Here is a 15,060-nt window from a genome sequence, read left to right on the forward strand (position 1 = left end):
ATTCTTGTTTGTGGTTTCGGCAGTGCTCGATTTGCAGTTTTGGTAAGAAAAACATTTTTGTTGTGTTTACTCCAAATGAGTATTAATGTCATGCATGAATGAATTTTTTGTAAGTGGTGTCATAATAGCAGCATATTTAGTTATTGTTTTGTGCATGAAGTTCTTTGCAATGTGTTTTGCGTTGTCTTATGTGTAATTTTCTTTTCTAGTGGGATACTGTTGGTCCTTGCTGTGTCTGTGCAGAGTAGGTGGTGGTGAGTCTAATTGCTTCTGGTAAGTGTGTGCTATAGTGTTGGAGTATATATGTCATTGTGATAAAGCCACATTTTGTTTAGGACTTATTTTGGGTGGAATCTTGTGGATCCACGCAGATTCCAGAACTTTCCATCACAGAAATGTGAGGAAAATTTGTTTTTTGTACAACTTTTAGTTTTAAAAAATGGATAGGTTCGCTAGGTTTCTCTAGGTGCCAGCAGAGCCAGGGTTCAAAATCCACAGCATGGCCTTTTGCAAAAAAAGGGTCCCTTTTCACTGTGAAAATGTGGTGTGTCCATGTTGGTTTTGGTCTTTTTTACTGTCGCGGGCACTAGGCGTACCCACACAGGTGAGGTACCATTTTTCTTCGAAAATTTTGGGGAACAGAGGGTGGGTGGAATTTTATGGATCTACGCAGATTCCAGAAATTTCCACTACAGAAATGTGAGGAAAATGTGTTTTTTTGACAATTGCTTAGGTTTACAAGGGAATCTGGGTAACAGAACCAGGTGAGAGCCAGTCAAGTCACCCCATCCTAGATTCCCCTAGGTGTTTATTTTTCATTAATATATAGGTTTGCTAGGTTTCCCTAGGTGCCGGCAGAGCTAGGGTTCAAAATCTACAGCTTGGCACTTTGGAAAAAAAGGGTCAGTTTTCACTGTGAAAATGTGGTGCGTCCATGTTGCGTTTTGGGTAATTTCCTGTAGTGGGAACTAGGCCTACCCACACAAGTGAGGTACCATTTTTATCGGGAGACTTAGGGGAACACAGAATTGTGGAGCAACTGTTATTACATATTGAACTTTGATGCATTTCTGCATTCCAAATGAAAGACAATTTGTATAAAAGAAGTCATTTTGAAAAATGACTTATAATCCTCATGCTAGTATGGGTACTCACAATTTTAGAAATGTGCAAATATCTATTGTTTCTAAACTCTATCTTTTGTTCCAATTTTAGAAATACATAGGTGTCTTTCATACCGATTTTTCCATGTATATATTTTCCCAAATTAATTGCTATATACCCGAAACATAATGAAAAACCATTGCAAGATGCTGCTCAGTTATTGGCTCTGGGGTCGTCGGGTTCTTGGTGAACCTACAAGTCCTTTATACCCCAACAATCAGAACGGTATACTGCTTTCAAACATTGTTCACAATTAGAAGTAGTTACAGCTGAAAATGTTGGCACAAATTGATGTTCTTTCAACTAATTTCCAGATTTTCATATATTTAACTTTTAGTTTCTATACAGAATCTACACAAATGACCCCTTGCTAAATTAAAAATGTTGTCTACATTTCTAAAATGTATACCTTTCTAGGATCCATTATTGCTTTCATACCCATTTCTACCATTAACGTGAAGAAGGTTGAAAGCACAAAACATAGCAAAAATAGGCTATATCCCAGTAAAATGGCAAAACTGTGTAAAAAAATCTGGATTTCTGACAAAAGTCTGTCAGTCCCTAAAACCTGGCAAAATGATGATTTCAACCCCACAAACCCTTTGTTGATACCATTTGCAGGGACAAAACAGACGCTTTCATTTGCAGCACTTTTTTCCATTTTTCCCCAAAATACCAAAATGTAGCTGTATTTTGGCTAATTTCTTGGTCCCATCCAGGGGAATCCACAAACCCTGGGTACCTTTAGAATCACTATGATGTTGGAAGAAAAGGACGCAAATTTGGCATGGATACCTTTTGTGGTCAAAAAGTTACAGGGGCCTAAGCGCGAGGAATACCAAATAGCCAAAAAAAAGGCTTAGCACAGTGGAAAAGCCTAGCAGTGAAGGGGTTAAGAATGGTCCCTGTCTGTAGTCCCAGAGTAAGCAAACACATAATTGACTGCAATGCAGCCCAGAATATCTACCAACGGTTGAGATGAATTTAGTAATTCCACCATTCACATCTTTTTATTTTTCAGTGACACCTCATGTGCGAGAGTGGGCCCACGGGTGAGTCCTGAGTTTGCTGCTCAAAAGGGATTAAACTGCACCTCAATGATGGGTCCCAACAAAGCCAAAACAGGGTGGTGTTGCTTTTGTTTCTATTTATGTGGGCTATAGCTTAGCCTTTCAGATTCATCTGTTCCCAGTGGAGCAGGACCAAGTGTGATTTGCATAAGGTAGATCCATGTCTGTGGTGGCATACTGAACAAATTAATAATGAACTGAAATGAGGACCTGAGCAACTGCATATGGCTGAGAGGAATTCCAGCATTGGCCCATCCCTTTTTGATTCCCACAGTGAGAAGCCCTACGTTTGATGAATATGTCCAGGCAGAGGCTTTGAGCCCATTGTGTCACAAGGTTAAAAAAAACACTGCACTAATGAGGTCCAACAATGCCAAAACTGGTTGTCTATTTTTAAAGCGGCATAATTAGTTAAAAACACAAAGGTCACTTCGCTGCATATGCTCATTAACCTCCAAAAGCCTCCTCAAACTACATATGCACACGTAACTACTCAGCTCCCCATTTTGTGCTCTTCCAAATTCCAAGAACATTTTAACATTACTTAATCCAAGACATCCTCTGATGCTAATTACCAACACCACACAAGCTTTGCATACATTTGAGGCAATGTACTCCTGAGTTCACTCAGATCTTGGATTGCCATTTAAGCCACAGTACTAATACAACTTGTTTTTTTTTATTTGCGACAGTTTTGCGCTTCCATTGCGTCACTTTTTGTGACGCATCGGTGGCGCAAAACATGCCTCCTGTTGCGCCCTATTTACAAAGTGACGCATCTAAGCAGATGCATCTCTTTGCAAACCCCTGCGCTACATTATACCTGCATCAGGTATAATGTATGCAGGGTGGGCGTTCCCACGCAAGTAAGCCTCGTAGAAGTGAGGCAGCAAAATCTACCAGAATGTGTCAATATCTTATGCCTGCCTCACAGCAGGCGTAAGACTGACGCAGCCCCTTTCACATGGGGCTTCCCCAAGTGAAAGGACAAATTACTGGAGTTGTGTCACTTTTGTGACACACTCCAGCAATGCGTCACTTTTGCGTCATACAGATACATCAGAAATACTGACACATCTGTAACTCCTTGCGACATGATGCGCCATACAGTAAATATGACGCATCAATCACGTCGCAAGTAGGGTGCACTGAGAAGTGACGCATCGCTGCTTTCACGCAGCGATGCGTCACTTCTCATTAATGAGGCCCTCAATATGCAGGCTCCTGGGTGTAATAGCAGGAAACGTTGTATAAGCATGCAACAGTGTTTGAATAACACAGATGAACAAAACATTTGTCTTCTAGATATTGGACTAGGCATGTGCAAATTCCTTGGAACACCAATGTAATCATGCATAATTCACAAATTGTGTGCTACAAGAAACTTGCAAAGTTTTCCCTATTTTGCATAAAGGGATGAAGGTGAATTTTGCTTGCTGGAAATTGGTAAGAATCGAAAATGTCTCATTTTCACCTCGCACTAGTGTCCTGCAGTAACTTGCATGACATTTTTGTATGAGATTCATCATTGCAGAAACAAGTACTCGAAATTTCAGCCAAATGTGTTTTTTGGCAATGCGTGAAATTTCACACAAAAATGCAAATGTTGCACACCCTGGAAGAATTGCTATATCTACATGTTGAAGCTCGATAAGGCTTAGCCATATTGACTGATTAATCATCTCCCACTACAAATCATCAACCTTCCAAAACTCCCTATCGTTACACATTTGCCGGGATCAACTGTAAAGTCATAATTGTTTGATTCTGTACCAGAAAGTGCCAACGCTACAGAGTAGTACATCACAAATTAATGTAAATGTATCCTTCATAACATGACCTAGGCTAATTAGATGTTATTGTTTCATAGTCTCATTCAGGAGATATCACAGTGAAAACAATGGGGCATATTACCAAGCAATAGCGATAATTATCGCTATGCATGGTTAGCGGCTAAAATTATATTGCCGCGCTCCGACGATTTTTGCCGCTGAGATACCTTGATATTATCAAGGTTTATCTCAAAAGCGGTAAAAATCCTGCGAAATGCATGAATATCGCTGAAAAATCAGCGATATTCATGCATTATCGTGACAATGCTCTTAGCCATGTTATCCACCTTCCATTAGATAACATGGCTAAGAACTGCTCTGGGCAGGCGTTAGCTTTTGGAGATATTCGCGCTTAGCGCGAATATTTCCAAAAGTAAGGCTTTGTTGATAATTGCAGATAGCAATATTAGCAACTGTTTCCAGTCGCTAACATCTTGGCACGCCCACTTTGCATGTCATTAGCGATAAATATCGCTGACATGCAAAGTGGGCCCCAAGATAATCGCTCTCTCCTACTAGCTGTCGCTAACTGGTGTTAGCGACAGCTAAGCAATAGGGCGATAAAATTATCGCCGCTTTAGCGGGAAAAAGTCCCGCTAAGGCGGCAATAATGGCCCTTGGTAATATGCCCCCTTGTTTGCCACTAATCTCGAAGCTGGGGAACCAGGTTCGAGTCTCAGCAACTACGCTCAGCATCCTGTGATTCTGGGCAAATGACTTAATCTCCCCGTGCCTAACAACAATTAATGTGTCCATCTGTAACGAAACTGGTGCTCATTTAACGCGCTCTGATATCGGATATCTTCGGGTCGAGTTCACACTATATAAAACTCAAAAAAAAAAAAAAAACTTGTGACCTCGGTCGTGTAAAATGTTGTCTCCAACCCTATGACGTTTCATGCACAGATTGCTCCAGGTTTGTACCCGGAGGAACAGACACAGAGAGAAAATGGTTTAGAGTTTCGTAGTACAGAAATAGTGAACAGACATATTCAATTGCATAGCCCCCAAAGTAAAGTGACGGTGAAGTTTGAATATGATCGGTTTTGCCTTCTCTAAAGGCAGCATTTCTAATGGGTGTTAAGATGGACAAAAGATACTAAATGGATTAAAAAAAGTAAACTGCAAAGAAGAGCGTTTCATCATTTGGAAGAACAACAAGAATACAAACTAGAGACCATCATAAAACTCATCTTAATGGACCAGCAGTACCTCAGCGCTTCTCACCACCATGGCCTCATCACTGGTGATCTTGTATGTTATAGGCGCTGCACACCCAGGCAGCTTTATGGAAATTTCTAAATTTAAATCTTGCTGGCCTGCTGCTTCCATCACGTACTGCGCCATAGCCTGGAACATCATGACTGTTGCCTGGATATGAATAAAGGACAAAAAAAGACGTCACGTGAGTAATTCTGTATTTATTCCTTGCTTTATTTGTATGTCTTTGGTATGCACTCTGAGCCTCAACTGATGTCAGTATGGATTTCTTTGTCTGTCATAGGCACATTTCTTTGTGCCACTGTTTGCTGTGTGGCTGTTGAGATCTCACCTCTAATATCAGTGTGAGTTTCTAAGGTCACTGAGAGGCACCAGTCTTGTTGCCACTGTGGTTGCTGATGCGAATACACTATCAGTGTATATGTCAGTGAGAGACGTCTCTTTTTTCTGTCGCTCTTTGCCTGTTTGTTACAATGAGAAGTCTCTATCCTTGAAACTAAGTCATCGAAAGCTCCCTCTATTGATGTCACTTTTTATCTCTGTGCTTTTTGAGATCCATTTCTTTTACTATCAATGTATGTTTCTTTGATTAGTGAGATGCACTTTTCTAGCCGTCATTTTATGAATCTATAGTCTTTGAGATTGCTCTCGCTCTCTTACTATGTATTTATCGGTTACTATGATCAGTGTGAAGCACCTTTTTCTGATTCTTTAGTCACTATCACTGATTGTCTCCATTGTGTCCTATGTGGCAGTCTCCTAATTTCAGTGTATCTGTTTCTATGGTCGCCACTGCCTTCAAAGTTATCTTTCTCTCTCTTATGACCAGTGCACCTGGTTCTACTTCAGTGAGAGAACATTTCCAGAAGGAAATGGCAAATACATTAATATAAATTCAGAAATCACTTCCTCTTCTGAAGACACTCTTACACTCTCCTGCTTTTCAGAAATGCGGAGACTTTAATAGTCTGGTATGCCACACTGGCAACCTCCAAAGGCAGCAGCCTTGCATGTAACTAATTCTGGCCTGGCACGTGACTAATGGTGTCACAAGAGGGCTTGGGGTGGTGTCTTCATGAAATGCGGGTGAGTCGGTCGCAGATACCTGACTTTTAGAGATGAGCGCAACATTTGTTTGACACGGAAACAGTTCTGCTGGTGATGTAGACAATAGGCTCACTTCATAAACAGCATATTGTAGTATGTACATTCACAAACCTGTGAGTGCAAATTTCCACCTTCACCTCTCCTCTATTTTCTTTGGGGATACTCACACATGTAATATTACTGGTTAGGAGTAAATGTGGGAGGGACCAGGTGAGTGGCTGAAAAAAGAGCATGCTCATTACTAAATGGGAGAGTATATATTGTTAAGGAAAATTAGGCACTCTATCGCAGATTCACTGTTTAATGTGTGCCCAAATAAGTGTATTTATGACAGAGTGCCACGTTTTTCTTAAGGATACTGTTCACAACATATTACTTTATGTGGAATTTTTTGTTAATTTAAACTTCAGAAAAATAATTGTAATCCAATGAAATATATTCAAATTCATTCCATTTAAAATTAAAATTAGGGTAATGGGGTGTGCCATTTTTTAAATTATCTTATATATGTAAAGTACCTATATGAAATTAATTTACATTATAATAAAAATATATTTTTGAGTATGAACATTTTGGTATACCTGTTAACTTATCCCTTTACTTTACCATGAGATCTGTGCTACAAGAGAATTTAATGATGTGTAATTATTTTAAAAATAGAAAAAAATTATAAAAGTGCTACAACACTATTAACTTAATTTTGAGCTTATTTTTTATTTGAATATATTAAATTTAATTACATTAATCTTTTATCTTAATTAACAAAATCGCAACTAAAGTAATATGTTTATAATGATGTATGCATTAAATCAATCGAATTATGTTTTTAAACAAATGGTTACATTTATTTTTTAATTAGAAAAGGTTCTTAACATATTTTATCATAAAGTAATATTTATTTTTCAATGATGTTTAATTTTATAACCTTAAATTAATTTTATATATTTATTTAAAAAAGCTGAAACATATTACATTTTTTAAAACAAATATTTGGCCTTATTGATTGATGAACAATATACAACTGATAGATCAAACCAACTGTGTGCATGAGTCAAGCATGGGGCAATTGCACTGTTTTACGTACATATATTCTAAAATGGCAAGCCCTTACATTTTTGTAACTGGCTAGGGCAAGGCAGTGACCCCACAATTTGTTGGCTGGTGTTGTCATGTTCAGGGTGAGAGTTCATCTGGTGGGTGACGTAGGTATCTAGACAATTTGGATCACATTTCAACCACCTCAACCAGTTTGTCATTGTTCAATACCATTTTTAGCCTTAATGCCTCAGCTACTCCCCATTCCTCCATATTGTTATGACAATTCTTCAGCTCAGGGACCCTGGGGCATAATCACATTAAAGCAACACAGGACTTTGCCAGCGTCAAGGCAAAACCTATGGACTTCTTTTCCACCGTGGTTTTTGTGATAGGTATGCCTATCCCCAATAGGTAGGTCTGTGGTGTTAGCTGAGAGAGCATCGCAGCCCCCTTTGGAAATGATGTGGTAGCTGTTTCCAGTGCTCCACCAGCTGCAGGCAATCCCATGTTAGGTGTAGGTATGTAGCCCGAATGCAGCCCACAGACTTCAGGTTGGTCTGCCCTATGGAGCATAGCTGGGCTGACACATGTTCTTTAAAATTGAACTGAGTAATTTGGAAGCCAGTGTTGCTGATTTCTGTTTGTATAAGGCTCAGTGCTCCAGTCTAATCTTTAACTGGGACATTTGTGTCACAATCAGCTTCCCACTTTGTCTTGTCTTAATTGTGGGTTTCAATTCATCATCTCAGATTGTTATATAAAGTTGCGTGATCACCCCCTCCCACTGACTCTGTGCATTATCATGCCTAGTATGTTTGAATTGAGTGAGTGTGCTGGTGTCCTTCCCAGTATCACTCGCAACGTTTCACAGAGCAGAGTACTGTAGGACCTATCCTGTGTCTCGGTGAAACAGACTAATTTCACTGCAGGAAGGAATCTGTATCGCACAAGTTACTTACCTTCGGTAACGATATATCTGTAAGAAACAGTAGTTAGTATTAGATTCCTTACCTTATAATATCCCCAGGCGTCAGTCTGAATCCGGAAATGTTTGCGTAGCAGTACCCCTGCGCGCCGGTAGGCGTCGTCTGCGGCTCCGCATCCATCGTCGGCGTCGTTGGCGCCGGGGTGACGTCCCCGGAGAACTTAGGCGCCGCCCTCGCGTGCTGACGTCAGTTCTTATGCACAGCTTTTCCGCGCCAGAAATGCAGAGCCATGATAAAAACCAACACTGGTGCCATGAAACTAGGGCCCTCAAAGAGATGACCTTAACCCTAGATATCGGTTCGCAGAATGGGGAGGACTAGTTGGGCGGTAAGGAATCTAATACTAACTACTGTTTCTTACAGATATATCATTACAGAAGGTAAGTAACTTGTGCATCTGAAAGAAACAGGTTAGTATTAGATTTCTTACCTTAGAATAGATACCCCAGCAATACCAACCCGGGTGGTGGGTTTGCGAACCAATGATCACACCAGAAAGTCCTGGAGAATGGAAAGGCCAAAGAAGCCATCTCTCCGGACTTGGCTGTCCAGGCAGTAGTGTCTAGCGAACGTGTGCAGCGAGGCCCATGTAGCTGCCTGACAGATGTCCTGCAAGGGACTCCCCGGCCCAGGGCAGTAGTAGCCGCCGTGGCCCGAGTGGAATGGGCCCTCAGCCCAACAGGAGGCTCTTTTTTAGCCAAAGAGTAGCATACCTTGATACACAACACGACCTACCAAGAGATAGCCCGTTTGTGCACCGCCCTTACCTTCTTAGCGCCCACGTAACGAACAAAGAGTTGGTCCTTCACCCGGAACTGGCATGTGCAATCCAGATAAAATGAGAGCACACGTTTTGGGTCCAGACGGTGGAGCCGCTCTTCCTCTTTCGAGGGATGCAGAGGCGGAAAGAAGGTGGGCAAGGTGATGGACTGCCCGATGTGGAAGGATGTGACTACCTTGGGCAGGAAAGAGGGTCACGTCCACAACACAACTTTGTCCGGATGGACAGAAAGGAAAGGAGGTTGTGAAGAAAGGGCCTGGAGCTCACTCACTCTCCTGGCAGAGGTGATGGCAACCAGGAATGCAGTCTTAAGGGTGAGAAGACGAAGAGGACAGTTATGAAGTCAGAACAAGGTTCAAGTCCCACTGAGGCATCACGAAAGGAACAGGGGGGAACATATGAATGATGCCCTTCAAGAACGTATTTACAACCGGGGACTTGAACAAAGAGGGCTGATCAGGGATCCTTAAGAAGGCGGAAATGGCAGAAAGGTAGCCCTTGATAGTGCCCAGAGCAGAGCCCTGCCGGGCAAGAGAAAGAAGAAAGGGGGGCAGAGAGTGGATCCACAGCCTTTGCTGTGCACCATGCCACAAATTTGTTCCACCTGCAGGCGTGTTCTGATTTTGTGGAGGGACACCTGGCTGCCAGAATCACATCGCAGACTTCAGGAGGCAAGTCAAATGGCCTCAACTGTCGCCGCTCAATCTACATGCATGGAGGTGGAGACTGGACAGGTTTGGGTGGAGAACCGTCCCCTGCTGCTGCGACAGAAGGTCCTCCTGAAGAGGCAGACAAACCGGGGGATTGACTGACATGCTGAGTAGCTCGGGATACCAGTATATTTGTGCCCAGTCTGGAGCCACAAGGATGACTTGGGTCCGGTCGCCCCTGATCTTCTTCAGCACTCTGGGCAGAAGTGGTATAGGATGAAAGGCGTACAACAGACCGCAACTCCACTCACGACGAAAAGCGTCTCTGAGCGAGTGCCGCCTTGGAAATTCCAATGCGCAGAACTGATGAAATTGCGCGTTCTCTTCTGTGGCCAATAGATCTAACCAAGGCTCTCCCCACTGCCGAAAGAGACCTTGCGCCACGTCCGAGTTCAGACGCCATTTGTGATCCATCATGCACCGACGGCTGAGTTCGTCCACCCTGGCGTTCAGGGAAACTGCCAGGTGTTGAACCACCAGGGTCACACCTAATGTTCCAGCCATTGCTAGAGGCGCAGAGCCTCTTGACACAGGGTCTACGACCCCACCCCACCCTGTTTGTTGGAGTACCACATGGCGGTGGTGTTGTCGGTGAACACCTGCACTACACTCCCCCGGACAAAGGGGAGGAATGCTTTCAGTGCAAGCCGGATCACCCGCAACTCCAGAAGGTTGATTTGGAGCCGGGACTCCGCCGGAGACCAGAGGCCTCTGATCTCCGCCTCTCCCATGTGTCCCCCCCAGCCCAGGAGGGACGCGTGCGTCACAACTACGTGCTCCGGTTGGGGTAGGGAGAGGGATCTGCCACTGACCCAATCGCGGTCCATGAGCCACCACTGCAACTGTCTTGCAGTGCCCTCTGAGATCAAGACATAGACGGACAAGTTGCCCTGATGCTGGGCCCACTGAAACTTCAGGTCCCACTGCAGAGCCCGCATCCGCCACCGGGCGTGATGCTCCAGAAGGATGCAGGAGGCCATCAGCCCAAGAAGCCGCAGCGTTCACCTGACCAAGACTCGGGATAAAGGCTGAAAGATCGGAATCAGTGCCTGAATATCCCGAACCCGCTGTTTGGGTGGATAAACCCGAAACTGTGCCGAGTCCAGAACTGTTCCGATGAAAAGGAGCTTCTGAGAGGGGCACAGGTGTGACTTCGGCATGTTGATGGAGAACCCCAGCAGGTGCAGGAGATCGGCCGTAGTCTGGAGGTGGCTGACGACTGTCTGGGGCGAGCCCGCCTTCAACAGCCAGTGGTCCTGCCAGCCAAATTAAGGTGGTTGAGGCAAGTAGGGACCGTTTAAAGTGAATACTCGTCCGGACGGAACGAGTATTCACTCGTCCGATGTTACAGACCCCCATTGCGGCGGTTCCTGTTCCCCTTTTCCGGTCTGAATCAATACTAACAAGATCGGCCCACGAGCTTCATTCGGAACCCGGGTAACAATTGACTACCCTTTAAACAGTCCCTACTTGCCTCAACCACCTTAATTTGGCTGGCAGGACCTGTTTCCCTATTGATACATTCATCGGTCCTTGCAAAGGTGTTTTTAATAAGTAGACGACCTTGCCATTTTTCTTGACACTAAGGCATATAATTATTAGTCCTGATGATGATCCCATACTAACAGGGATCGAAACGTCGTCGACATTTTACACTTGATGATTTTTTACATTGTATTGATAAGATCACGTAAAGTGTATTTTTACCATCGTCTGTCAAAATTTAAGCATTTACAGACTGCCTTGTTCTTTTTCTGTTTGCCTTATATGTATGTCATATGTGATAGTAGGACACAGGCTGTGTCCCGCTTGGCAATTGTTTCCCATCTCTTTTGTCGCATATATATAAATATTTATACTATTAAATCCTGTCCGGCTGGACAGTAAAAATATAGATTTCAATTTTTGGTCTATATTCATTCCGACTTCATATATTTTTGCTAATGTTTGGGACCACTGTCTTTTGAAACATCACTTTTGTGAACAGCAGAGGGGCGCTGGTAAGGCCGAAGGGGAGCAGGGTAAACTGAAAGTGCTCGTGGCCTACCGTGAACCGCAGGTAACGCCGGTGGGCCGGCAGGACGGGGGGGGAGGGGTGAAAATATGCGTCCTACAAGTCCAACGCTACCATCCAGTCTCCCGGGTCCAGGGCAGCTAAGACCTGAGCCAGAGTTAGCATCTTGAACTTCTCCTTCCGGAGGAAGCCGTTGACGTTCCGCAGGTCCAAGATAGGGCGAAGGCCCCCTTTGCCCTTCTTGGGAACCAGAAAGTAGTGGGAGTAACAACCACACCCTACTTCTGGCCCAGGAACGCACTTGATGGCCCCCTTGGCCAAGAGGGCCATAACTTCCTCTTGCAGAAGCTTCAAGTGATCCCCCGACATGCAGTGGTACTGCGGTGGAATTACTGGAGGGGTCACCTCGAAGGGGAGGGAGTAGCCTCTTCGGACGATTTGCAGTACCCACATGTCAGAAGTGATGGAGCGCCAGTGGAGGAGGTGATGGCGAACCCTGCCCCCCACTGGTGTCAAATGGGCCTGAAAGCTCGGACTAGGAGGGTTTCAAGGTGGATGCTGCGGGGGTGGATGTGGACTGGCCTCGCCGTTGTCCCCTGTTACCGCCACGGCGGTTAACACGTCCGCCCACGCACTGGATGTTAGTCTATGGCCCGTGGCTGGCAGGACGTGTGGAGGCGCCCCTTCCTTGGCCAGGAAAGGAGCGAAAGGCAGAAGTTTGCTGACGCGGGCCGACAGGCCCAAAGACTTGGCCATAGCCCAGAATTCCTTGAAGCGTTCAAGCACACTATCTGCCTTGCCACCGAATGTCATGTCCATGAGGGTGTTCTGGACATCGGCTGAAAAGTTGTCGGACCTCAGCCAGGCGTGGCCGCGAACCGCCACAGATGTGGAAATCGCTTGTCCTAGCAAGTCTGTGGTATCCAGCCCACATCTAATGGAGTACCGTGCTGCGTCTCGTCCTTCCACGAGGGCTTGAGAGAGCTTTGCCCCCTCTGGGCACTCCGGCAGCACGGCTGCAACCGTATCCCACAGGGAGTGGGTGTAACGGCCCAAAAGGCAAACTTAGAGAGGAGAACATCTTCTTGCCGAATTGTTCATACCTTTTGGATTCCCGATCTGGAGGTGCAGTCCGGAATGCGAACTGGGAAGTGGAGGCCTGGATAACTAGGCTCTCGGGGGTGGGGTGGGTGGACAGGAAACTAGGGTCGCCCGGAGCAGGGCGGTTGTGCCTGGTGACGTTCCTATCTACAGGGGGACCTGCAGCGGACCTGGACCAGGTGCCCAACAGGACGTCCGTGAGAGCCTCATTAAACTGCAGCAGAGGCTCTGGAGAGCTTACCTGCGGTTTAAGGACCTCTGTGAGGATGTTAGACCTCACCGTTGCGACGCGGAGCTCAAGAGCCAAGGCCTTGGCTGCCCTCGTCAGCACCACACTATAAGCAGCCCTCTCCTCCGTAGCCACGGTAGGAGGGTAGACAAAACCAATGTCTGGGGAGGTATCCAGGCCACTGGCTTCCCCTAGCTCCTCTGTCCAGTCCTGGAATGACTGACACTCCCGTGCCAGAAGGTCCTCAGACCCGTTCCAGTCTCCCTTGTCCTCCATCTCCTGGAATGCAGGGGTAAAGGATGGAGCTGGATTAAAGAACAGGGAGTGGGTGTAACGGCCCAAAAGGCACGCAGTGTTGACTGACCGCAACCCCAAACTTAGAGAGGAGAACATCTTCTTGCCGAATTGTTCATACCTTTTGGATTCCCGATCTGGAGGTGCAGTCCGGAATGCGGACTGGGAAGTGGAGGCCTGGATAACCAGGCTCTCGGGGTGGGGTGGGTGGACAGGAAACTAGGGTCGCCCGGAGCAAGGTGGTGGCGCGTGGTAACGTTCCTATCTACAGGGGGACCTGCAGCGGGCCTGGACCAGGTGCCCAACAGGACGTCCGTGAGAGCTTCATTAAATGGCAGCAGAGGCTCTGGAGAGCTTACCTGCGGTTTAAGGACCTCCGTGATCATGTTAGACCTCACCGTTGCGACGCGGAGCTCAAGAGCCAAGGCCTTGGCTGCCCCCATCAGCATCACACTATAAGCAGCCCCCTCCTCCGTAGCCACGGTAGGAGGGGAGACAAAACCAATGTCTGGGGAGGTATCCAGGCCACTGGCTACCCCTAGCTCCTCTGTCCAGTCCTGGAATGACTGACACTCCCGTGCCAGAGGGTCCTCAGACCCGTCCCAGTCTCCCTCATCCTCCATCTCCTGGAATGCAGGGGTAAAGGATGAAGCCGGATTAAAGAAGAATTGCTCTTCAGCCGGCGTCGAATGCGGTGTCGAGCGACGCCGGTCCGACTACGGATCCGGATCGAGAGAAGGACCAGGGACGGCACCGTGTGAGGACGGCACCGGGGGCGACACCCTCTGGGTCGACGCCGGCAGGGTCGTAAGGTCAACCAGTGGCGACCTGGATCCGGAACCGGATCCAGTGGGGCCCTGCGGCGCCGGGACCAAAGTCGCCGACGGCACCGGGGCGAAGCACCCGACGGCGCCGGGGCCGAAGCACCCGGCCCGCTTGGACTTCCAGTTGGGACTGCGGGCCCGAAGGCACAGCAGACCCCGAAAGAGGAGCGAGCGACCTCATGGCCATGAGGAAGGCATCGATCTCCTCCGGCGTCACGTCCTGCTCAGGGACCGGCAGGTATGGAGCAGGCCGCGACATCTGCGGCTCCGGTGGAGCCGTGTGGGCGGTGTCGCCCGAACTCCCGGCTGCGTTGCGCGAGCGTTGGGGGGAGTCAGAAGAGCGATGTTGCCTCTTCAATTCCTTGTGCCTCTTACCTGAGGACTTGGAGCCCCACGAGTGGTTGTGATGACTCCGGCCCCGCAACCGGTCCCTTGACCTCCTTCCTGACCGGGACCTTGAGCGGCACGGGCCGACTGCCGGATCTTGAGGACCGCTCCTGCCTAGCTTTTGACGTCAAGGACCGGCAGTCGGGGCACGACTTGTCATCGTGGTCGGCCCCTAAGCAATACAGGCACCGGCGATGGGGGTCGGTAACCGACATCAGTCAGTTGCAGTCGGCACAGGGTTTTAACCCGGGCATCCCTACCAGCACCGATGGAGTCGCTCGATTGAAAAAAGGATTGAAAAA

The 15,060-nt window shown here is 46.6% G+C and overlaps 1 protein-coding gene across 2 annotated transcripts in view; it reads right to left on the reverse strand.

The window, feature by feature from the left end:
* LOC147748681 (A.superbus venom factor 1-like) overlaps window positions 1-15,060 on the reverse strand; it is a 1,130,076-nt gene that overhangs the window by 341,716 nt on the left and 773,300 nt on the right. For both annotated transcript variants that reach the window (XM_086963555.1, XM_086963554.1), the window contains exon 30: window positions 5,279-5,437. In XM_086963555.1, coding sequence (XP_086819681.1) covers window positions 5,279-5,437 — 159 coding nt within the window. The remainder of the gene's footprint in view (window positions 1-5,278; window positions 5,438-15,060) is intronic.

This window comes from Lissotriton vulgaris, chromosome 1_1, assembly GCF_964263255.1.
Source record: "Lissotriton vulgaris chromosome 1_1, aLisVul1.2, whole genome shotgun sequence".
NCBI lineage: Eukaryota > Metazoa > Chordata > Amphibia > Caudata > Salamandridae > Lissotriton > Lissotriton vulgaris.